The following is a 24486-nucleotide window of genomic DNA, read 5'->3' as shown; positions in this document are numbered from 1 at the left end:
GACACAAACTGTTGAAACAATGAACTTCTGGAGTGACTGGGTTTCTGCTGAGCCATCATTAGTTTGACAGGCAGTGAATGTGACAAGGGGGTGAAAAATGTGGAGCTAAAGGCTTTCTATGGGCATGGTCCATGTTCTTTGTACTGTATGAGGCCCCAAACCATTAAATGTAATGCACCTGAAGAATTTTGTAACTGTTACTGTTTCTGTAACTTTATTTTCTGTCATTTATTAACTCCTAAAGTCAGGTGTCTACTCTGCTTCCTTTTTTACCTGTCATCCCATTTTTTACTTCTGTGGTCAGTCAATCACTCAATTTACCATCCAAGACTCAAGATCCTTTCATCATCTTAAGTTGCTGCTCTCCTGCTTTCATGACTGTGTTAACCTCTATCTTGCTAAATTGAGCTTTGAGTATTCATCACAGGGCAAAACAGTATGTATTTATTAGGGTTTATATTTCATTCTTTTCATTAACAGATTTATTCTTGAAAATCAACACCATAGGCAAACTTTTTGTTTTATCAATCGAAGGATTCAATAGAGCTTCTGAATACAGTTTCTTTCCTTTAACTCTCATGTTATGTGAGCTTTTGTCCTGTCTGTCAAAACGGATCTACACTAAACCTCGTCTCCCACATTTGCACAGGGCAGATATCAATGGACTCATTGTTTTTCTAGGAAGGGGCGAAACATATGTAGTGCTTTGTTCTATTGACTTTGCAGCAGCATTCTTGTTTGTGTACGCTTACGCCTCACTTGTCCATGAGCGCGTACATGCATGTGTGCATGTGTGTGACTGTGTGCATATGCATGTATGAGTTATCTCACCACATTAGCTTGCCTGGCCTCTTCAATGTAGTGTGTGGTGATGATGACGGATACTTTCCCTGTCTTTACGATTTCCACAAGATGCTGCCAGATTCTAAAAATAAGAAAAAAGAGAGAGAGAACAACACTTCCATCATTTGTTCATCAGTTTCTACTCTGATTTCTAACTTGCAGCTCTAAAAGTTCACAGTCCTGCCAGCAACAGCTTTCCCACCAACCATCTGCTCCTACAGCTTTTAGTAGTGGTTTTACAAGATGAGTTTGATACAACCTGCTGAGGGAACGCAACATGTTTTCTGAACAGTTTTTGAGTCCCCATAACATATGCTCAAATGTCTGTGGAAGGTTTATCCCAGTTGTGAAGAGGAGTAATCATGTTTAGATCTAAATCAACAACAGTGATGAAAAAAGAAATATGAGCAGTAAATGTAAATCCTGTCTTAAGTGTTAGAGTGACTTTCCCTACAAAGGGGAACAACTTTACTGTGGCCTTCATCAGGGTCACAAGCTGGAATGCGTTGATCCCCTCTCTGCTTGTGTTTCTGAAGTTGTCTTCATCTTTTTCCTCTCCATGTAAACCTGTACTTAGTAGTGCTTGTGAATGTAAAATCCTGACCTGAGCTGTTTGGATTTGGGGGATTTACTGACATCAGCGTTTCCCTTTTTTGACCAATCAGGAGCAAGTCTGACCCGATTGGTCCACTGTAGCAGGTACCCCTAAACCCCCTACCTGCCCACTCTCCTTCCCGCTGCTGGAGGAGAATGCTGAAGTTGAAGAGCCATCACTGCTCTGTTTTTGGCTATAAACAGCCACATAGTTCCATGCTCAAGCTTCCCATTTCAGAATAAGACAAGACTAAATGGCTAGAGTTTACTTGTCACTGAATCAGAGCGTTCTGAACAGAGGGGCTATGAGAGCCTGGAAACAATGCTGCTGTGCTTGATTTATTGGCTTTTTGGACCAAAACATGTTACTACCATTTCATGAAGACATCAATGATCCATATTAAACTGCAGAAAAGGAGCATAATATGGGACCTTTAAATTCAAGATTTTGGCTTTACCTTTGAAGAAAATCCCTTTCAGTGGCTCTAATCCTCTTCTTTATTGATCCTTTAGAGGCCCATGGTGTAATTCTTTTTAGGGGGTGAGTATCTGCTACTTTAGGTAGTATGAGTAACTAAAGACCTTTATTTATGACAGACATTTTACACATGGACTCAGTACAGCAACACAACAAACCAGAAGAAATCACTCGGGCTGGGACAATATGCTTTTCTCCTGATTCAATTCTTTTATGATTTTTGGGTTGCAGATTTGATTAATACTGTGATTCTTCAATATTCCTGATTTTTACAATTTTTAGTTAACATTTTGAACACCAGACCAAGTGAAAAAGTTGAATGATGATGATGATGATGATGATGATGATGATGATGATGATGGTGATGATGGTTACAAGCTATATCTGGAGCCATATTTTCCCCCAAAATGAACATCACTTGCCAGTTTGTAGGATTTATTCAGGGTATCTGACATCTCAACTTTTCTTTAACCCAGATTATATAGAAAGGCTAAAATGAAGAACTTACATTTGAAAATAAATTATTATTTTTTTTTTTACAAAAAATCACAGTTTCAAATTGTTAAACAAAAAATCCTGATACTACAATACAACATTGTTTTCTTCCATCCCTAGAAATCATCTTGAAAACAAAGCATCATACGAAAACCCCCCCAATACTTTGAGATGTCGAGACTAATATTTTGTTTTTTCAAGATTTAGAAGTCAGGTCAGGTCAGAGATGGCTGAATATGTTTTACATGCCTGTAAACATAGCGCCAGCCTGTCTAATGTTTCTATCAGAGCATATGAGAAATGAAAATTTTGTGTCTTCTATTTATTGACAACTGGGTTGTGCTTCTCTTTGGCACCTGAATCTTGTGAAAAGAAGTGTAACATACTTGGCCCTGAGCACGGGGTCGACTCCCACTGTGGGCTCGTCCAGGATGAGCAGCTCTGGGTTCTGAAGAAGGGCAGCTCCGAGAGACACCCTGCGCCTCTGACCTCCACTGTAACAACACACACAGAGGAAAACAAGTGAGGTTACAGCAAACAGGTCAAGGGTGACTCTTCTCCCACGTTCCATATCCGTGTTTCATCACCACTCACAACCTGCAAGACAAACCTGCCAGGCGACACAGAGGGGGAAAGAGTCGTGGTAATGGGAGGACGTGACATACTGACAAATTTTACTTTTCTGATGATATCATCAAAAAAAGACAAAGTTTCAGTGTATCAGATGTGAGATGATAGATTCTGCATTGTGTGAAGAAAAGAATATGTGATCTGAAGCAGAAACAGAAGATGAATACACACACACAAACACACCACAGTGTGTGTTTATTCATACCAGGAATAACTCTCAGTATGAATCAGACACAGTTTCAACAGCACAAAGAGCAGTCACATGAGGCAGCAGATCTACTAGTGAGGATTTCATGGACACAAGAAATAATGAATCTAATGCTATAATCTAAGGTCTAGATTGAATAAAGAGTTTCTGCTACAGGTGATTCACTAAGAGTTTTCTGCAGCTCAATAACCAAGCAGACTGTTACACTTCATGAATATATCATGACTGGCCAAAGAAAGCTGGTTTGATTGGCCTCTTCAAGAACAGAAGGGTCTTTGAAATGAATCAAGGATGTGAAACAAGAGGTGAAACAAGAGATACTTATTGTTCTCCTTCCAATAAGAGCAGAGAGCACAAGGGTCACAAAGAAAACCTTTTGAGTGGTTTTAACATGGTAACAGTTCCCTTTGCTTCTTTGTATGTTCCCATTTCCAGCTGCCTGTATATCTCTATGGCTTCCTCACAATTCAATAATTTGTGTATCTTTATGTCTGCTCTCCTTAGCAGATCTGTAACTTGTTTCCCCTCCACCATGATTAAGGATTTTCCAATCATTAAAGGCGTATCTGCCTGTAAGTAGTTTGACCCAAGATTGGTGAATAAGCAGCGTGCTGCACCTATATGTGGATGATTATGTGTATTTATTGATACAAATTACACCTATTAACAGCATGTTTTGTCATAAAATATGAAGGATGAGTCTGATTTTCTTTTGAAAAGGGACAAAATTATATTTAGCTATCACAGTTGTAGAGTTAGAGAGCTGAAAAGGGCCCTGAAGACATGATCAGTTGTTTATTTCGATAACGAATGTAAGTGAATCGCAAACAAAGGAGACAATTGGCTCACTGGCTTCAGCTCAGATGTCAGGAAGGTGCTTGAAATAGGAGAAAGGTGAAATGTGGAGTCACAGCCTAAGCGTTGTAGTAAACTGAAAAAAACATAAAAAGCTTCACTTTGATGCAATAGCTGCTGCTGTGTGTGCATATGATAAAAAAAGTTCATTCTGTAGGAATGATTAACGTCACAGAATAAAGCTGTAATAAAGACTTCATGATTCCTCAAAGGAGTTCTGGAGGAGCTATGTTGACATTTGTCTTGATAAGCTGAAAGCACAGGAACTAGTGTTGCAACACCAGTGAGTTTGAGGACAAGTTTTTTTAACTTCTGTTTTATTTCGTTTTGTGTTTTTTGATAACACAGGTTGGAAAAAAGTGGAGCAGCTTTGAAGATATTGTCTTGTTTTTCACACAGTTCTATGAGTTTAAGTTGAGGAAAAATATTATAAAAGCAAGTTATTACACAGAGCTCAGACTGACTGAGAAGACCAAATGCTTAATTACTCCTGTGTGCTGGTTTTTCCTTCAATGTATGCTATTTAAAACAGAAACGTCCAACTACAACACTTTTATAGTTTCAAAAACAGACTAAAAAAGAAAAAACTAGACCTTTAAAACCTTATTTGTCATTTTAAGGAAACCTTTTTACTCTGTGTGTTATTATAAGATATGTTGGACATAATCTACCACAGACTCTCCCTAAACTAGCAGTTATGTTAACATTAATCCTGAGTGGACATAAAATCCCACTCCTATAACAAAAGTTCAACACAGCACACCTGTCTGAGCTACTCATGCAAATCTTACAATTTGCATCAGCCTCTTTGTTTTACTTTTGTTTGCTTTGTTACCAGACAGCAGTGTTATTGTTTTATGGGCTCTGGGTTTACAACCTGCAGGGGAGAGAGTGACTATGGATGTGCCAAATGGTCGAAGTCCACCAGCATCGGCAGATGACAGTAAAAATATTGGCTACTTATTTCACATCATCGGGCAGCTTAGTTCACCACACTGTAAACATGAAATAGCTTTCAACGGATGATCAAGAGGCAAAACTGTGATCAAACGACCAACTTTTAGGAAGCGGTCACACTGGTCATCCAAACCATGCCGTGCTTAAGCATGGTTGTGTGAGTGTGGTGGTTGTGTTGATCTCATCAGAGTCAGCACAATGAGACACAGGGAGCACTGCTACAGCTTAAGAGACTTTTTGACTTATGGTAAGTCAATCGTGCTCAAGCCTCTAGAAGAAATGATGTGAAACTGGCCATTGACTGACTACACTGTCAAAGTAACCAGGAAGTTACAGGACCCATAATAAGTTGTTCCACAATCAGCTGCAGGTGTACTCACTGTTTTATTAAACACTTGAAAATCAACCAGCACCAAATCCTGCAGACATGTGTTTTTACCTGAGATTTCGGACTAGACTGTTCTTCTGAGGTAGATCTAAGAAGTCAATCAGGAAATCCATTCGAGCCTGGGTTTCCTTCGATGTCAGGCCATGGATTCGGCCATAAAAGTTCAGGGTGTCACTGATGGTGAACTCGTTGTACAATGCTAGCTCCTGCAAAACACAGGGAGGAACTTTAAACAGATGTTCAGTCACAGCAGTTACAGTTTTGCAAGAAGTCCTGAACCACCATCCCTTCATCTATACGTCTGTGGTTTCCACTTTAGCTTTTGTGACAATAAAAGACAATGGTTTGGGGTGGTGTTACTCTGACACATGGTTCTCAGAGAAATCTTTTCTGTCCACCAAAGGAACCAAATGTACCCAGTGCCAAAGTCATCAACAACTGCTCGATGTCTGAAAAGCTGAACACAAATAAATCTAATCTAAAATCTAATCTATCTAAAGAGTTCATTCAGCACTAAAAGGCACTGTAATCATTACACAGACTAAAAGTCATGACACATATTCTTTTTTATCTTCATAAAGTTGATTGATTGAGGAGTGCCAGTTGAGCTCGGTGGTTTAATCGTGTGCCCTGTGAACAGAGGTTACAGTCCTCAAAGCTGGCAAACAGGGCTCAAATCCAACCCACAGTTCTTTGTAACATTTACCCCCTCAGTTCTGGTCTCAGTTTCCTACTAATCCAAAAACTACATAATCTGCATGACTGCATGTGTTTTGCTGCCCTCTGAGACCTTTGACTTTACTTTTTCAAGTATGTTGTACTATGTTACTGGAGGATTACAGCCCGGATTTCAGTGGGAAATTTTAATCTTAATGGATTAGCTGCTTTAATAATGGTGCATATGCACATTTTTCCATGAATAGGGTGTATTGTCCATGTGTAGCTTCTTTGTGTCTGACAGTCACGAGTCAGTGGATTTCTCAACACTGTGGCTTCAGACAGCACAAGCCAAGTTCACCTCGGAGGTACAGCATTTACACCTGGAGGAAAGATCAGGTGTCACATTTCTTCCTCTCTGGGTCCCAGGTCACTTCCCACAGGGACAGATGTCATGCTACAGGATACACACAGCATGCGTGTTATCTGCTTCATCAGATATCCAGTGTGACAGTAATGAGAGACACTCTGGTACAAACCACTGACTGTAACAGAGGATAAATTAAAGAAGCCTCTGAACATGAAACTCTGGACACCTGTAGTCCAGTGATGAGGATTTTAGAGTGAGAGGTTTTTTTTATTATTTTTTTCAATTTAACATTGAGTTAACAAAGACAAGTTAAAAACAGGCCGAGAGACAGAGACAACAGAAATTAAAGATATCAAAATGTTGTTTGATGGGACTAGGCTTCATTGGCAGTCTCTAATCTGCACTAAACCAAGGATCCATTAAACCACTTAAATGAGAGGGAAGGCTTTTATGAAATATAAAAGGCCATACTGAGTTAAAATAACTGATTTTTCATTAATTTATGAGTTTGCCGAATATTTGGGAACCTTTGAGTAAATAAGAATTTGACAAGAATGGAGTAGTTGGTTATCAAATGGTTTAAAAACTCATTTATCATTGACACATTTGTGTTGTTACCTGTGGCATGTATCCCACCATCTTCCCCGGCACGTTATGACCTGGAAACGCAGGTGGCTTCCCCAGCACGACGATGTGACCCCGTGAGATCTTCAGAGTTCCCACAATGCATTTTAGCAGTGTTGTCTTCCCACATCCACTGGGCCCCAGAAGACCATAGCTACAACACAGAATGAAGAGTTTTCTTCAGAAGACATTTTACCATAGACCATTTGCCCCAGCTCTTAGCCTCCAAATAGTGTGAGGTCAATCATTAAAATAAGAGAAAAAAAACTAAAGATACATTTTAGATATACTTCTGTAAACAGAGGGAGTGAATACGGTCTGTGTTTGTCTAACATCACCTGAAGATAACCAGCTGGCAATGTTTGACAGAAGGCAAAAGAGATTTAAGGCAGCTGAAGTTAGACTGTGAGTCAAAAAGAAACTCATTAAACTTATTTTGCGTAAAACAAAACAGTTTCAGGCATATCGCATTCAACAGCCCTTCTGTAATGTCACTTTCACTCTTGGGGGAACACTTCTTGTGTAACACTACACCAGTTTCGTCATCCTGCTCATTTTCAGTCTTTCAGGAAACTTTGTCGTCTCCCATAACTTTTGGTGCTCAGTTCAAGGATAAAAGAGTCTCAAAGTCTGAAAATGGATATTTATATTCTCTGGCTTAATTTTTTTCCTAAATCTTCTTCATCTGGTGTGTCAATTCAGGAATGCAGGTATGTGTGAGAAAGGTGATGGTGTGAATGTGTGAACTCGCAAAGCACCTTTACGGTGTAGCTCACGTGCAAGAAAACAACAGAGATACAGTAGATAACACAAACCCTTCCTTCCTTCACCAAAAAGTGCTTCCAGGTTGACAACATGTCTGCTTACTAAAAGATGGACAAGTTCATGGTTTGTATCCTTTTGAAATAGAGAGGAGTAAGACTTGATACCTGTTGTTCCGTATGAATCTTTTCTCCTTGATTCTATGTAACTGCTTTTTGAGATTTCCACTGTAATAAGGAAGTGTTCACATGACTTTATGGTATAAATACACAATTGAACTCCAACAGAAAAGAAGGAGAGATAAAGAGAACCCTCTGAGGCTTTGTGTACTTTAGATAACAGATATACAGATAGACAGATAAATGTCTTATCAGTGCAAAAAAAAACAGTCTGCAGTCACAACCATGGTGTTTCTGGTTCAAATCTGTGCAGTGGACTCACATGTTTCCCTGCGGCACAGACAGGTTGAGGTTGGTGAGGACCTTCAGTTTGCCGTATGATCGACACACATCTCGACACCGGATTGCGTACTCCTCCTGTCCAGCAGGCAGAGCGGCCTCCAAGTCAGCCTTCATTTCCCCCTCCCTCAGCTGGAAGACAGAGGACACTACTGAAGACAATGAACTACAACATGAACACCCTGCACCATGTCTCTGTGTCCCATGACTTGTAAAAACCCTTGTACCCCTAAAATTCACACTTTCTTTATCCCAACACTTTCTCTTGTTAGTATAGAACAAGCTGTCATACAGAGGATACTCAGATCCATTGGGCAGCTTTAAGGTGTGATGTGAGTCAGGTTTGAAAGGCTGTTTAGAGCTAGACAGCTATAGCCTGCATTAACTGATGAACACATATCAGTGATCAGCATTCACTTCTCAAAACTGCAACTTTATTGGAAAGTCTGAGATGTTGGTACAGCTGGCTTCTCTGACCTTACTCTTCCTTTCCATATCTGACTGTTTGAACACTGTGCTCTGCAGATGTTTCATCAGATAACATATCTTCACGACTACAGCACTGACCAGATCTGACCACAAAATCAGTGTGTGTAAGTTGGTCCTGGCTTGATCTTCTCCAAAAGAGGAACTGAAGCTCACTTCTGTGATTTTAAAAAAACAAGCTAATTTTATCATCTCAGTGTCACATTCTGTAGAACTGGATAGCATCTGTATGAGTGTCACCTCTTTTGCAAATAATAAATCTCTTTTAAGTCTGATCATAATACTTAAGTCTGAAGAAGTAAAGACAGTCATCTCGTTTTATTCTCTAAGCAGTCTCTCATTGAGTACAACAAACATGACACCTGATTCTTTACCTGGTAATAAGTCAAAGATACATTTGCATCACCTATTTATGAAATCTTGTGGTTTAATGGTGCTGAACAAAAGGCTTCTCTAAAGAGCCATTTACTGCAGCTCTGTGTTTATTTACATCTCGAGAGTGGTTTCACTTTAAGAGAGTCGTTAGTTGACTCCAGTTGTCTAGTTTCTCTTCTTGTTTTTCAAGAATGCCACAGATTTTACACATGCTTTCCCAAGATAGAGTATCAAAGACCTTAGCCCCAGGCAGAAGCTAATTCATAAGTTAAATATTTTTGCTCAATTTTTAGGAAATTGCCCCACTCTTCTTTTCTTTTGGAATACTACACAGGAATGGCATATTTACAGCATCAACACAAATACTCACTTTATCACAGTCTCAGATACAACTGTGCTTATTTGTAACCACAGCAAACTGCTGTGATCCTTAAAAGCAGGTGATACATCAAACTTCAATTCAATTACATTCACCTCCTGTCCACACAAAATGCTGTACAGTAAACTAAAGAGGCGCTAGATTGATTGTTTGCAACAGTGCAAGAGCTGGGAGGGATTTGATCAGCATTTTGACCCCAATATCTGATCTGACAACAAACAAAATGATCATATCTCTTATTCATCCTGTATTACTTTTTCACTGCATCTTGTCAGGCTGCAGCAGACTATTTGGGTCGTAAAACAACCCTTTGCCCAGTAATCTCTTATAACAGCCTTCTTTCATGGGTTTCCCCCCCACGTCTCCAACTAACTCCCTCCTTTTAATCCAGCATCTCTCATTTTCCAGCACAGAGATTAGGGCATTGCGTAATCTGACACATTTGGTTGGCCTCACCTTTGGCATTATAGCCTACATCTGCAGAAAACACACAGATACAGAAATCTCAACCACAGTGTTTATGAACTACAACGCACCAGTTAGTTACTGCGAGCTGCGACAGACCAGAAGTTAAGATCTACCACTGAAGATCTATGATAGCACTACAAAAAGGATCAGCTCATCAGCTGGACTGTAAACTTGATGGAAGAAGGGGAAACAGCTCAAAACTAATACTCACCCTGAGTAAAGACAGAGGCAAAAAAGGAGAAGCAGAGAAGATGAAGAGCTGTCGATGAGTGCGTCCACAACGACTAAAGAGCATGTGAACATCAGCTGACAACAAAATCTCAGCCAACTCAATGCAAAGTGGAAAAACAGGTTCAGCTCAGCAACCAGCAGGTGGAGGGCGTTTGAAGAATATCCACCTTACACACACACATACACACACACACACCATGCCCAAAAGCTTGCAACAGGTGCATTACTCATAGCTCTAACTAAACACATAGGGGTTTTTTTTTGATCTATTAAAAAAATGCACTAAAGACAATATATTTTTTCTGTCTACAGCTTCAAAAGTTTTTAGATTGAATTGTTTTTTCTGTGAATTTAATATATGTATTTCAATTTTAATACTCTAAAATCTCTTTGTCAGGAATATTTGTGCATGATTTTTCAGCAAAGTATGAGTGTTTTGCAGCAGCCTAACAGACAAATATTCCTATAATTAGGGAACAAATTACACAGTGCCTCCTCAGGCTCCACTGCTAGACACTCTCCTCTGACAACGACCTCAATCAGCTCAACAAAGCCTCTCTTTTCATTCATTCATCCACAGCTCTGCTCTGTTGAACGGGGAAAAAAAGCCCCTACCTTTCGCCTGCCAAGTTGTTGCCAACTTGCGTCACTGCCGAGTGGATAAAAACGGGCCAAACAGAAGCGTTCAAAATCTCTCAATGCAGATCGAGGCGAGTGAGCGAAACAAACTGTTCAAGAACAGCTAGTGTCGCTGTTATTTATAATCTGAGCCTCGATAGCCTACATCCAACGAGCGAGCAGCTGCTGCTGCTGCTGCTGCGCTCTCACTTCTCCCTTCACATGAGCGCGTCACACAGGCAGGATGTGCGCTCTGCAGCAGCTGCAGCTTCCCACCTCCTCTCTCGATCGCTGACTGTAAATGGGTCGTCCTTGCTTTTTTTTAAATTTAACTATAAAGATGAATTATTCGAGTAAAAAAAACACATAATATATATGTCTGACGCAGCTTGCCGCTTGAGTCCTGTTGCAGAGTTTTACTCCATCTTGCTGCAGCAGCGCGTTGTGCGTGGATGGGAGGGCCTCCTTCATGGAGACGGACTGAAACCTGAATTTGATGCTAAGGAAGCCGCCCTCTGATACGACCTGAATCAATCTTACCCTTTCTCCCATCTCCGTGCAGTCAGCAGGACCGGCCGTGGCATCATCCTGACCGGCAGCCTCCGCGGCCATGGCAGCAAGGAAAAGGGCGGAACGGACAGCCGGCTCAGAACAGGGAGGGAGAGAGTGAGAGGGAGAGGGGCAGCGGGGGAAGAGACCGAGGAGGGAGAGAGATAGAGAGGGAGATGCGCTGTGAGATTGCTCTCATTGATCTCATTGATATGTCCACACAATCTCTTTTTAAATAACGCCGGATTACCAAATATTTATTTATGGAGAGGCTGTTTTCCTGAAGTTGGTGTCAATTCTGTGCCATCAAGTTTGTCTTTAGCTGGTGTAAGTGCAGATCAATAAAACCAAACTGTGGCTGCGGGGAACTGTATCAATATCCAAATGCAATTTCAGGCTAAGTGACAAGTTTTAGAGTCTCGATTGGTGAATAAAATGATTAAATTCTAAATCACCTCACTGGTCTAAAGACAAAAAGAACCGTATCAGTTTACTGCAACACATATTAAAAAAACAAATACCCCTAAATACCTAGTTTTGTTGAAAAAAAATAAGACATCAGGGGGACTATGTGTCAGATTTCAGTTACATGCATTTAAATTTATTCCACAGTACATTGGGTTTCCTTCCAGGGGCCTTGCTCATGTTTGGTTTTATTTATTCTCCAGCAGGTTTGAAGATATTTCATCTCCAGACAGGCTTAATGCTCCATCTTATTGTCCAAGAAATGCAAATGTCTATTCTGTTTCAACAACTGTGAAAAACATAAATAATGAAGAAACCAGGTTGTATTTATAGTCTAAATGTGGCCTGAGACGGTGATGTAGTTCCCAAAAAAAACACAAGAGGGAAGCACAAGATAGGGCATTTAGTCTAATGAAGGACTGAAAACAGTGGTTAGGTAAGAAAAAAAAAGGAGTTGAAAAAATCTGTATTTCTTCTTGAGCACAGCCTTTAATATCTGGTGAAAAAACTAACTCATTTAGCTATGACATTATTAAGTTCTGGCAGATTTAGTCCTACAATAGATGTTTGGATAAAAACTGGATAAAAAAAATCACGTGTCCAGCTCCCTACAATTTTTTTAATCCACAAGCAGCTCTTCCAAGGACATTTAATCAGTATAAAGTGTTGAGAACAAAATCATCTATAGCAGAATAATTCTTTTTCTTTTTGGCTTCACGTGTCACAAATTGTGGAAATAAAGGCACATTGTTTATTTTGCATACGGTTAATTGTTTGTACTTAGAATTTTATTATAACTATCTAGCAGGCTCAAGTTGACAGTGAACCAGAAAAGTTCAATGATTGTGTCTTGCTGTCCTTCTACTCAGCAAATTTTGTACAAAAAGTTTCAGGAGCCACATTTGTCAACATAGCTTTGGATCAATCATCTTTGTAAAATCAAATAACTGATCAAAATCTAATCTCATAAAAAAAGAAACACATAGACACACATCAGCATTATATCAACAAACTGTAATGATGCCAATTATGTTTGAGAAAAAAATAACCTATACTGCAACCAGTCAGCAGGGGGAGCTCTAAATCTTTTGGCTTCAGTCAGTGAACACTTGTGATGTCTATTCTAATATACAGCCTTAGAAAGTTAATTGAATGTGTTAAATGTGGTAGTCGAGTCACCAAATCTTGAGTTTCTTGATCAAAGTCTCAGTCTCAGTTCAAGTTCGAGTCCAGTTAGAGTTACCAGAGAAGAAGTCCAGGTCGTCTTAGTCCATATTGAGCCCTCATTTTTAATTTTGTCATCAGTTGGTTTGAATTGTATTGGTGGAGTTATAATGTTGTGTGTTGTGTAGTGGGCGGTGGATCACTGCAAGAGTTTAATAAATTCAAAAATACCAGCAACCCACCACCAGCTGTTAATCAGAATTTGGGTGAACCACCTAACCAAGCCAGCCTTCAGTTTGCATCCCAGTCAGTCAGTAATTCAGCCCTTGTTTTCCACATGGTACAATCCCCCTCAAAGAACTCTGGGTAACATTGGACTCATCTACCCAATACCAAATGACTTTGCTTGTACTTTGGGTCCACATTAGCTGACCTCCACAGCCTTAACTGCAGCCCCGTCAACTTTCATCCCTTATGCTTCACCTGACTCTGAACCCTTGACTCTAATGGCAATTGCTTCCCTGCCTCTCTGAACTCCATTTGAACTTACCTGCCAACCTGAGCTCTCAGAGTCCTCAGTCCAAGTGAAATGCCAGTCCCATCTAAGCCAAACTGGACCCCAAATCTGAGGCTCTTTTTCAACTACTTGCACATGAGACTCTCATCCAGACCCAGTTCACTCTGACAACTTGTTGTGTGGGACATCTTGAATATATCCTTTGAGGGTTTTTTTGTCACAGTTTTTCTCCCAAACCACAATCCCACTTTTCACCCTACCTTCCTTGCCTTTCTTCACAGATTCCTTTCTCTATCTGCACACCTGTTTCCTGTTACTGCCACACTCATCCTGCTTACCTGTCTCTACTTAACTAATCAACCTGGCTCCATACTGGTTATACTGGAATCCATCCATTCTTTAGTGGTCAGCTAATCCTTGTTATTCTGCTTTGCTGCTGCTTCCAGATTTTTTTTGTGTTTACACCTGAGTCCTGGCTCAGATTTCAAGACTTATTTTCATCAAATCATGGGACATCTAATCAAGTTTACCCATTTTAACATAATCTTTACTAGCATCATTGTTATCATTGAGGGTCTACTGCTATGATAATGTGTGCATCTTTTCAAATACATCAAATTCTCTCTATTGAGCTTTTTTTTTTAAGAGTGAATGGCTGAACAAGGATAAAAGAAGATATGTCCTCATGTGACTGTGTGATGTAACTGGATGTAATAAATCCCTGGTATAAACGGCTTTGAGAGCTTTTAATTGGCTGATGCATCAACAATCTATAGTAAAGGACTCTGAAAGGTTGCTTTAGCTTGTAATGCTGTTAAATGTCCACAAAGGGGCAGCGTAGAGCAGTCCAAATAATCGAGCCAGAGAGGAATGAGAGACCTCTACACTCATGAAAAGAGGGAGATGTTAGCACGCACAGGAGTGGACAGAGACAAACAGTACAGGAGGGGGTGGTTCGTGAAAAAGTCAATGAGAGAGGGAGACAATGTGAAAGTCCTCTTCATTCACTGGAAAGCAATTAATGTTGGGATACTGTCCTATTTATAGGCTCAAAGCCTGCAGTATTATTCAATCATTAATGTATTGAGCGTGGATTGCCCAATTAGGCCAGAGCCCAACTGTGTCACATTTAAACTGACCACAGCAGAAGTCTGGAGCTGACATACAAACCAATTATGAAATATGAGATGAAAAAAAAATCTGATTGTTGTGACAAACTGGGAATAAAAGAGCACATAGAGCGCAGTGCCTAATTGGGTGAAGGGTTGAAGGAAAATCTGTCTGATTAGCCTTCTCCAACAGAAGGGGATTAAGCTTTTAGGCAGTAATTATTATAAAGTATACGTCAGCAGTTATCCACCCATTTCAGACGGACAGAAGATCTGCAGGGGTGTCCTGTCGGTGGACGTGCTCTCCGTGGGGCCTGGTCAGACGTGGAGAGACCCGGGTTTAGAGGCAGCAACAAGAATATCCTCCTGAGTCAGTGCCACGACGCTGACACACCACACTCCCCGGCAGGGCAGCCTCTGCTCCGATAATAAGCATCCTATGCTATTCTGCTCAAGATGGCGGTGCAGGCAGCGGAAAAGGACGGAATAGTGAGTATTATGGGGATTCATAGGAACCGAGGAGGGAGCGGGGCACGATTTTTGGAATTCTCTGTGTGTAACAAGCTGTGTATTTGGCCCTTGTGTCGATTATCCGGCGCTTATTGAAAATGCGGAGTGCACTGCGCTGCACATCGAGCGCAACGCGACTCCTCTTTCATGTGTAGCCGGGAAGGAAATCCAATATGTGCGAGGTGAAATGTATCAGTGGTGTGTGCTCTCCTTGGCCCGAGGCTTTAAATGTGTACTTATACAATATAAATGCAGGTTTACATTGCTTAATTTTTTATCTCGTTTGGTTTACGACTCTGATACAACATGACAGGTTTGCTGCCACCTCGTCATTGTTGGGTACAACCGCGTGCAAGGCCAAACTGTGTTTTTATAAGTAGACAGGCCTGCTGCTTCATGATGGGTGGTCAAACTCAGGAAAGACACGTTCTGCCCACCTGGCACAGCGATAAATGACAGTTTGCATGCTGTGTCTTTTGTCACTGGTGTTGCAGACTGTGGAGGATGACCACCTGAACGACTCGCTGGGGAACCCCGGCCTCATCTCACCTGACAAGGAGGATTTATCGCGTCTTCTGGTACGAAAAAGGCATTAGCTTCCTCCGAAGTGTCCTTGTTTGGCGTTCGCTCCTGGCCGTGCGTAATGATTTAATGTGCTTTGCGTAGACGGTGCCATTCAGCGGACGGATCCGGGGCGGAATGCGGCCAGGGAAGAAGATCATAGTGATGGGCATTGTCGACCTGGAGCCAGACAGGTAAGCTAACTCTCTGCAGTGCATGCAGGCGCTCTTATCTGCAGGCTAGCTTGTTCGCATCCCTGTTGAAACGCTGTTTTGTCATGCATTTGCACACTACAGAATTTTAGAGATGTGCTTTTTGTTGTCAGGGCAGTCAGACTTGCACAGCCACTCCAGGACACAGTGAGTAATGCGTGGGTAGCCAGAGAGAACAGAGGCTAGTTAAGTATTCAGAGACAGGGCGTTCCCCAAAAAAGCAGGGAGAGAAAGGGGGGAAAAAGAAGACCATGCAAGGCAGGCTTGTTTGGGTGTGTCCTTACCCTACATGGAAACTTGTGTCAAACTTGGAAGAAACCTCCCAATGACCTCATCCCTCCCAGTGGCTGCTGCTGGCTCTGTTATATGGCAAAGTTCATGTGAACGTCCTGTCCAGCAGAGCTGCTCCAAAGCTCAAAATACACAACTGTTTCCTCGGCAAGTTTGACACTGTAATCATGTCTACGCACTCAAACAATGTGGGTTGTGTGTAAACAGCACTGCTGCAGGGGAGGGGTGGTTAACCAAACCTAGCTGCAGGGATTATGCATTATTAACATAAAATTGGTTTGGTTTCACACAGCAGCAGAGGAATTGTGTTTTTGACTTATCCCTGATTAGTTATTTGGCTCATGCTGTCTGTCTGAAACCCTGATCCTCTTGTTCTTCCTCCCTTAGTTTTGATGTGAGCCTGACCTGTGGCCGAGACTCTGAGAAGGAGGAACCGCCGTATGATGTGGCCCTGAAACTCACTGCCCGCTTCTCTGACCGCCAGTTTCTGCGCAGTGCCCGCGTCTCTGGGAAATTGGTTGGGGAGGAGGTTTCCACTGCCTACTTTCCCTTCATCCCTGATCAGCCTTTTAGGGTAAACACTTTTCTTTACAGTCACATGTGCAAACTGGTCCAGATGTAGTTTGTTTTTTGTTGAACACATGAGTTAAACCATTTACAGTGAGAAAAGTAAATTTCAAACAAAGCACTTTGAATGGGAAAGTTTGACTGTAGTTGGTTATAGTTAAAGTAAGTTGTTTATTTTATATCTTGATGGTGTGGTTGTACCAGAAAGTGTTGTGATATCTTTTATGAGTGGGGAGATTACAGTAACATAAAGATGGTTGGCATCATATGGAGCCAAAAGACAAAATGCTTTGTACAAAAAAATCACAGAAAATAAATGAGAGACAGAAAGAATCACTGTAAGACTTAGGGATGCAAACAAAATGATGCAAGTTCATATGGCCATACAATTAAGGAATATAACAAGATAGAGAGTTCATTGTTCTGAATACGAGAACAGCTGTGGTTTGGCCTGCAGCCTCATGCTAGAGACAATAATAGGCCACACCAACATCCTTTCACTGGGGTCTGTTTTACTACAGCTTTTAGCTTTTACACTGTAAAAATTGGTCATAGACACTGCAGATATCTCCTTAGGATCTGGAAAATTGTAAAGAGAACCACAATAAACAATTATTTAGAACCTTATCTACAATATGATTAGTCGAATTAAATAGAATTAACTAACTAATCAGTAACATATGGTTTTTATTCTCACTGCCAGTAGTATATGGCAGCAGTAAATGTCATTCAACTTTAATTGGTATTTAGATGTTAAAGACAAACAGAAAATGTTTTCCATGCTGCTTCATAGCTGTCTCCTGTAAATACAGGCTGTGTCTCGTGAAGTGGTCTGATAAACGCATTAGAGGGGGCATCAGCTGCTTCTATGAGTGGATAAAGTGGGGGGGGCTGAGCAGCATTATAAATGCAGGATGAGTAATTCTCATATGACCAGAGGGACTCTGTAATGTCATATTCCGCTCCAGTAATTCAGAATATGTACATGAGTAACATATGGTGTTTGACTAAAAATACACAATGACGTTTTAATCCAAAAGTGAACTCACCAGCCTTTTATTCTGCACTGATAGTCATTTATTTTATAACACAGAAGGTTTGCACTTTGAGAATACATTTTCTTAACGACCACTATCTTCAGCCTCCTTTGGGAGATGATCCCTGCCTCTGTTATGTAATGTCAGTTCTCTGATAAAGTGCTATTGTTTATTGCCGGTCGAGCAGGTCAACACATTCATGACTCTGCCAAAAGCTGGAGGCTGCAGATTAACACTGCCATGCTGCCTCACCAGTTCATAAGCATTAGGGCTGACACATGATCAGTTGTGGTTTTGGGAGCATGACAGCTGGAGTTCAATGAAAAGTCGGCCTCAGGAAGTGAAATCATATTTACTAGATTGTTTTTTCTATGGCCTGAACTCTAGGGAGAGAAATGTATACCCCTGCTTTTTTGTATTTCCTTTTCACGTAAAGAAAAGTGATGGACTCAGTTTTGGTTTATGCATCAGTCTTTTGATGATTTGACATCTTAAAACCTTTATAAAACAGTTGTTTTAAGGTCTTAGTCTGGGTTTTTAATTACCCTTCTGTTAAGATTTTATAATAGACTCTGGAAACAGGATAAGCATCTGGCTACATACTGTGAACATTCTTTTCATTAAGCCCATAAAAAAATCTGTTTCCTAGTTGTTTTCAGTTAAATCTGTAGTGATTAATATTCACAACAGTATTAAGGAGAAATATTGCAGTACTTCTGGTTTAACACAACCCTTTTGACAAGATGCGCAAGTAGTTGAAGCATGTTATGAAGCTTGTAGCAACTAAATAGCATGAAATCTTTTTCACTAGTTGTTGGAGTAAAGAAAGAGTAAATGTTAGATTGACATCAGCTGGTGGGTGAAACCAGTGATACATGATTTTGTTAATCAGAGTAGCTGTTTTCAGGTGTTTTTCTAATCAGATGATACTGTTAATGTTAGACAAGACCTGTTTCTAATGATGTTTTTTACCAAGCAAAGTGTCTTCTGGGTTTAACTTAATAGTCCCTGAAAGGACTCCTTATGTAATTCTCCACAATAACGCATGTGAGCACAGGATATTAAAGCAGTCATTTGAGGCGTCCTTGAGTTGCTATTGCTGTTGTCATTTCTTCTTTATGGGCTTCTTCTAAAGTTTCTGACTTTGCTAAATCTCACTTTCAGTGTTTGTTTTGTTGATCTGAACTTTTCTTTTCCTCCCTCTCCTTGTTCATCTTGTCTTTCTCTCCCTGTGTCTGTCTTTGTTTTCCTGCAGATTGAGATCCACTGTGAGCACCAGAGGTTCCGGATATTCGTGGATGGACACCAGCTCTTTGACTTTTATCACAAAGTAAAATCTTTGCCGTCTATCGACACAGTACGGATACAAGGAGATCTACAGATCACCAAGCTCGGTTAACTTCTCGCTCCTCCCGCTCTGCAAGTCGAGTGTGAAGCAAGGACTTGATCACAGACGACCACGCACACGTACAGTACGCGCCTGTTACGTCATCATCCATTTCCCATCATGCAACACTGCAGAGGAAAAGCAACTGGAAAAGGCTTCGGCTGTAACAAGTTAGAATTCCTTATTTTATTTCATTCACTTCCTTACATTCCTTTATTTTTGATCAGGATCTGATGTGGTGAAGCTTTGACGGTGAATGTGTTTGCTCCATTTTCAGGTTTTCCTTTCTGTAGCCCCAGTTCTGTCACATCAGGGATTTTATGATTTATTATTATCTACAAAATGTTGAATCCTTTGGGGTGTGGAGGCAGGTGTGGAGTACCCCCGAGGATGGGAAAATAACTCAGAATTTATCGTAATGAGTTACTCAGGAAAAAAAATCTGGCACTCAGCAACTGGTATGCGAGCTAACTGTTGATTTGAAAAGCGTCCTTAAGAGACAGATGTTTTGATTCTGCAGGTTAATTCTGGGTTTATTTGGATCTTTTAAAAGATTGGGTGGAAAAATGTGTTTATTAAGCTTAAAAGTAGAGATTAACAGAGAAAATAGATTAAATGTGACATATATATCCAATTTAAAAAGCAGTGAACTTCAGTTGTGCTAAAGAGGAAAATCTGAGAAAATTTTGCAGTTATCTTTCCAAACTTAATCTCCTGATTTCACCAGAGCCAAGCACAGAGTCACACCCCATTTTCTCTGTGCTGATGTTTCTCCAACTCCACTGGGCACCCCCCTGCCCTCCCTTGGGTTTATCTCAGTTTTAATGGTAACCAGCTGAAGCCTCAGCCAACCAAATTCCCCAAAATAAGGATTACGTCATGGCATTGTTGTATCAGAATTCTCCCATGAGTTAGACTGTTTTGGTACTTATTTCCTGTAAACATAAGACACTGTGTGCTGAACAGGGAAAATTACAGCTGTTTACTTTGACAGTCAAAGACAGAAAATGCTATTTTCAGTGTTTCAGACTTGCAGATTTTTCATGCAAATATCACTGGACTCACACCCTAAGATGATAAAAAGCGACAAATTCTCTTGCTTGAGTGCAAACTTAAATCCTCAAGTCACATTCAGTTGCAGCCAAGCTTTTAGAGGCAGGGTCAGATCCTGATGGTATTATGAATGTATAGTATTCATGTTTCTATAGTAGCATGGAAGATATAGTGATGCGCAAACTATGAACTTAACGTCACAGTTTTTAGGTGGTATGGCCGCTGCTGTTTAGTCCATTTGTCAGTCCAATGGTATGTCTACGGTATGTGTTTAATGACTTTTAAATTATTTCCTGAATCATTCCACATCAGTGTTCACACTGAGTGAGGGAAGTGTTATGAAGGAGGTCCATCTTTGTTTTATGCAGCCAGCAGGTCTAACAATTGTAATTTATGGTGTCTTAAACCCATTTCTTGGTTTTGTCTTTGTAACCTTCCTAACACACACATGCACTCACACACAGGATGCCATGTCCTTCACTGAGGCAGTACCAGTACAGGCTATGTTACAAAACTGTTTACACCACCTTTGGTATCAACAAGGCAAAAAGAGGCAGCATGTCTTAGAGTTCAGGAAATTGTGATGCATACATTGAAAATGACTGAATTTTATATTAAAATAGTTTGATTTATATTTATTTTGAAACACCTATGACATATGGCTGCAGCTTTGAGCTTTATTAATGTTTAATTTAATGTCTTTTAAGAGTCAGTCATGAAATATTCATGTTAACTTTTTGGAGGCCAGCTATAAGAAAGGGGGGTTCTTCTTTTGTCATTTTGAAACAATGCTGTCACTTGTGTTGACAAAAATGAGTTCTACAGCTCAAAGCTTTGACCATTGCTGGGCACTTGTCTCTTTATACAAAAATAATCTGACGCATACTTTTTTGATTCATTGAGGAAGCAGATGGTAATTTCAGATGGAAAGCTTCACAGGATAACTTTAAAGACTGACACTTTAACACTGTTAGGTTAACCACAGTTTCTTATCTCCCCCCTACTGCTGTTAATGCGGGGCATCTGTGAGGTTAAGAGGTTGCTTCTGACACATGCATACATCCAGAATTTTACCTTGAATTCTAAGAAGCAATAAGTTTAGTTCGAGTACTGACAGCCCTGGAGCATAACTTCTTTTCTCCTGGTTGGTCAGACAAGGTCTTCCTCAGTTCCTTATTTTCGCTTGACAGGCTCTGGTTTATTTCAGTCACACACAGGAAATGAGTACAGTTTGTTATGAGAGGGCAGTGAAAAGTCAGTTTGAAGGAGATATGAGCCAGTGTGGTGCACCATTACTCCAGTATTACATCTGAACAAAAGTGTACAAAAAATGTGCAGTGATTGTGGTGACAGGGTGTTTTAGTGATCTTTCTGCAAACCAGTTGACATCCATTTCTTACACTACATTTTCAACAATTTTCTTCAACAAAATTGTATTTCTTGTGTAAAACACAAGACTAGAACTAAGTCGTATATTGGATGGATGTGGAAACATGATGTGAGTTACAGTGACAAACAGGTTTGTGTGTTTTGGTAACAGATACAGCAGTAGTGCTGGTGTTTGACACTATTGGGGAGGGAGGTGAACAGTGCAGGACTTCTTAATTAAAGGGCTGAAACCAGGGAGGGTTTTGTGATTATGTTCATGTGTGGGTGTGTGTGCAGGGATCTAAGTTGTGCATGTGTTAGATATACAATAGCAAATTGGTACATGATAAGCTGGCAGGGTACTGAGCTCATTGACTTATTTGGTACTTGTGCACCTTGTGTGTAGGATTCAGAGATATGATGCTGCAAGGTTACAAACAACTATGTCAAAACACTCCAACCCTTCCTCTTCCAAGCTGAAGGAGAATTTATGGCTCCTGCAAAACTTGAAAAGCAAAAAAAAAAAAGACCCCACAGAAAACGGCTCCCTCTGTTGACATAAAGAGCTCAATCTAAGTAAGGGAAACAGAAAACTTTTATTATTTGCATCTCATTTGCTAAAAAACATAACTGAATTTTAGATTGAATTTCTGCCTCTTAATCCTACACATCCTGCACACTTGTCCTTTGAGGGACTTACAGTTATGTCTAGTGTAACAGAAGATTCTCAATACAGTAGAGTTGGTCTGGTACCAATACAGTTTCCGGTATCTCTGTAGGGCTCTGACACAAGCACTGGTACCAATGCACTATTGGTATTGTCAGGTATTCTATTTAATAGATGTAGAAATGGACCTGGTTTTTACACAAATTTGGGTGTTTGACAGTAACAAAAGTGGTGTGCCAGCAGGGTGTAATGTAATTCAGAATTTGCAAAGTGTTGCCGATCAGTGTTTTTCCACCTGTATGATGTAAATATTTATAATTTTACACACTTGTATCAATGCTGTTTTCAATATTCACCAGTACTAAAGTCTTACTCAGAGAGGCAAAACTGTTATCAGACCATGTCTAACATCATTTGTGTTTATTCCTGAATATATTGCGTTTAATATAGCATACTCTAGACCTCCTGATCTTCCGTTCCCATGTCTTTTGAGGGACAGTTACAAGATATAATTCTTCTCTTTAACATTAATTTAATTGTTCTTCAACAATTTAAAAATGCAACCGAGAAACTGAATGTTCTTCTCCTTCTGATTGTAACCTGATGATGAAAACCCAGCTTCATTCATGTCCAGAAAGGTGAAATGGACCACTCTTCCTACCCGGAGTGAAAGAAGGGTGAATGGTGGAAGAGAAACTTACCCTGCTCTTGGTCTTTGGATGTACATATTTTTGGAACATGGTCGCCTTGTAGCACAAGGAATATCAAGCCAAGTTACCAGCAGGAAGCATTTTGCTGTACATTTAAACTACCTAGCAGTTTGTGCACATGGAAAATTGGTATGTTATTACATTGTCAGGTCATTGTTGGTCCATTCAGGCATGCTTTTTCTTTTTGTTTCAACAACTGTGTGAGATGTGTTTTGAGAGACGATACCCCCTTGTGGCTGCATTTTATTTTCCTTCTGTTCGGTCCCATAATAATGAGGATCACAGCTCATCAATTTACAAACTTAGATCAAATTATCGTATGGATGCACAAGGAAAGATATGATTTAAGTATGCAAATTAATTTCTTATTCTCATCCAGGACATATAATTACTTTTTAACCAACATAACTATTGTTATGGCAACAACATCATTATGTCCATGCACAGTATGAAGTAAACACTGAGTAGAAGTAGGCTGAGAAGTTGCTAATGTGTTGTGTGGTTGTACAATCATGTTATCATTTCTATTTATTACAGTTTGACCAGCAGGGTTGTGTGTGGTAACGTCGTACCTACTGTATTGGTAACGTACTCATTCTTGCTGTTTATATGAAGGCATCTTGAAAAGTGGAGTTTTTTTTTATAATGATGAAAGTGTCTCTGTTTTCAGGGCTGACATGTTAAAATACAACATGTTGTACTTAACTTACTTAATGACACAAACAAAGATGTAATGAGTGTCAGATGAAGCATTTTTTTCTGTTAACTGCAAAGCAAAGCTAACCATTGTTTGACTGTAGTGTATCTTGGATGTACCAAGTCTGAGGATAACCAGGGTGTCTTGACTTCATTTCTGCAGAGCAGCTTTCACAAATCTGCTCCACAAATAACAGGAGCACTCACATTTATGACATGATGCTAATTCTCAAAATATCCTGAGGTGACCCTGATTTGGTGTCTCACTAAAAATGTGCACTGAACCAGTGTTTAGATGAAGACGGTACATTCTGCCATCACAGTATAAGACCTCTCCAAATGTTTCTTTTTCCTGTCTCATGCTTTTGTAAAAACAGCTACTTTGCAAACCAATAAACTTATCATCTTGGAAATGGTCACGGACTAAATGTTTCTGTCTGATAATGTCCAAAAATAATAATAATTATTTATCTATTTTTAACTCTTTTTTTTTTTTTTAAATTATTTTAGTTTTATTTGATTTGTTGTTTTTTTTTTTACTGGTGGAAATAGGCTTCTATCCGGTTTAGAAAAATGAAGCCAATGCGGAAGTGCTAAAAGTTGCTGTTTTATACAGTCTATGCACACTGTATGATGAGTGTTTTTTTTTTTACTACTTCACCGTTTTAGGAGATATTTTTCAAAGATATTTTCTGTTTTATACAGCCTGTGGCTTCCATGCATAGTTTTTATTTCCGTAATCGCAGT

General features: G+C 40.0%; 2 protein-coding genes across 4 annotated transcripts in view; one reads left to right on the top strand and one right to left on the bottom strand.

The window, feature by feature from the left end:
* The window catches only part of abch1 (ATP-binding cassette, sub-family H, member 1), a 31664-nt gene extending 19444 nt beyond the window's left edge, over positions 1 to 12220 (bottom strand). For both annotated transcript variants that reach the window (XM_074675040.1, XM_074675041.1), the window contains exons 1-6: positions 11417 to 12220; positions 8303 to 8451; positions 7094 to 7253; positions 5500 to 5654; positions 2797 to 2904; positions 832 to 925 (exon numbers count right to left, since the gene is read on the bottom strand). In XM_074675040.1, coding sequence (XP_074531141.1) covers positions 832 to 925; positions 2797 to 2904; positions 5500 to 5654; positions 7094 to 7253; positions 8303 to 8451; positions 11417 to 11488 — 738 coding nt within the window. In that variant the 5' untranslated portion in view covers positions 11489 to 12220. The remainder of the gene's footprint in view (positions 1 to 831; positions 926 to 2796; positions 2905 to 5499; positions 5655 to 7093; positions 7254 to 8302; positions 8452 to 11416) is intronic.
* A 2604-nt stretch (positions 12221 to 14824) lies between these two features.
* lgalslb (lectin, galactoside-binding-like b) lies at positions 14825 to 24143 on the top strand. Of its 2 annotated transcripts, none has more exons than XM_074675042.1 (5): positions 14825 to 15172; positions 15679 to 15768; positions 15857 to 15945; positions 16642 to 16828; positions 19114 to 24143. In XM_074675042.1, exons 1-5 carry the CDS (start codon positions 15137 to 15139, stop codon positions 19255 to 19257), a joined length of 546 nt encoding a protein of 181 aa, XP_074531143.1. In that variant the 5' UTR covers positions 14825 to 15136; the 3' UTR covers positions 19258 to 24143. The 2 variants fall into 2 exon arrangements, with proteins under 2 accessions (XP_074531143.1, XP_074531144.1); XM_074675043.1 differs by having other exon boundaries at positions 14831 to 15169; positions 15685 to 15768.
* The last annotated feature ends 343 nt before the right edge of the window (positions 24144 to 24486 follow it).

Source organism: Halichoeres trimaculatus, unplaced genomic scaffold (genome assembly GCF_033239565.1).
Source record: "Halichoeres trimaculatus isolate MK-OKI-2021-1 unplaced genomic scaffold, fHalTri1.1 fHalTri1_scaffold_8, whole genome shotgun sequence".
NCBI lineage: Eukaryota > Metazoa > Chordata > Actinopteri > Labriformes > Labridae > Halichoeres > Halichoeres trimaculatus.
This window is presented reverse-complemented; position numbering and strand designations above follow the sequence as displayed.

Bases quoted from the DNA above. Each gene is read 5' to 3' on its own strand.
- lgalslb (XM_074675042.1), top strand. From the start codon at position 15,137: ATGGCGGTGCAGGCAGCGGAAAAGGACGGAATAGTG. The intron at 15,173-15,678 runs AGTATTATGGGG...TTGTCACTGGTG, and splicing joins CGGAAAAGGACGGAATAGTG to TTGCAGACTGTGGAGGATGA. The intron at 15,769-15,856 runs GTACGAAAAAGG...TGCTTTGCGTAG, and splicing joins AGGATTTATCGCGTCTTCTG to ACGGTGCCATTCAGCGGACG.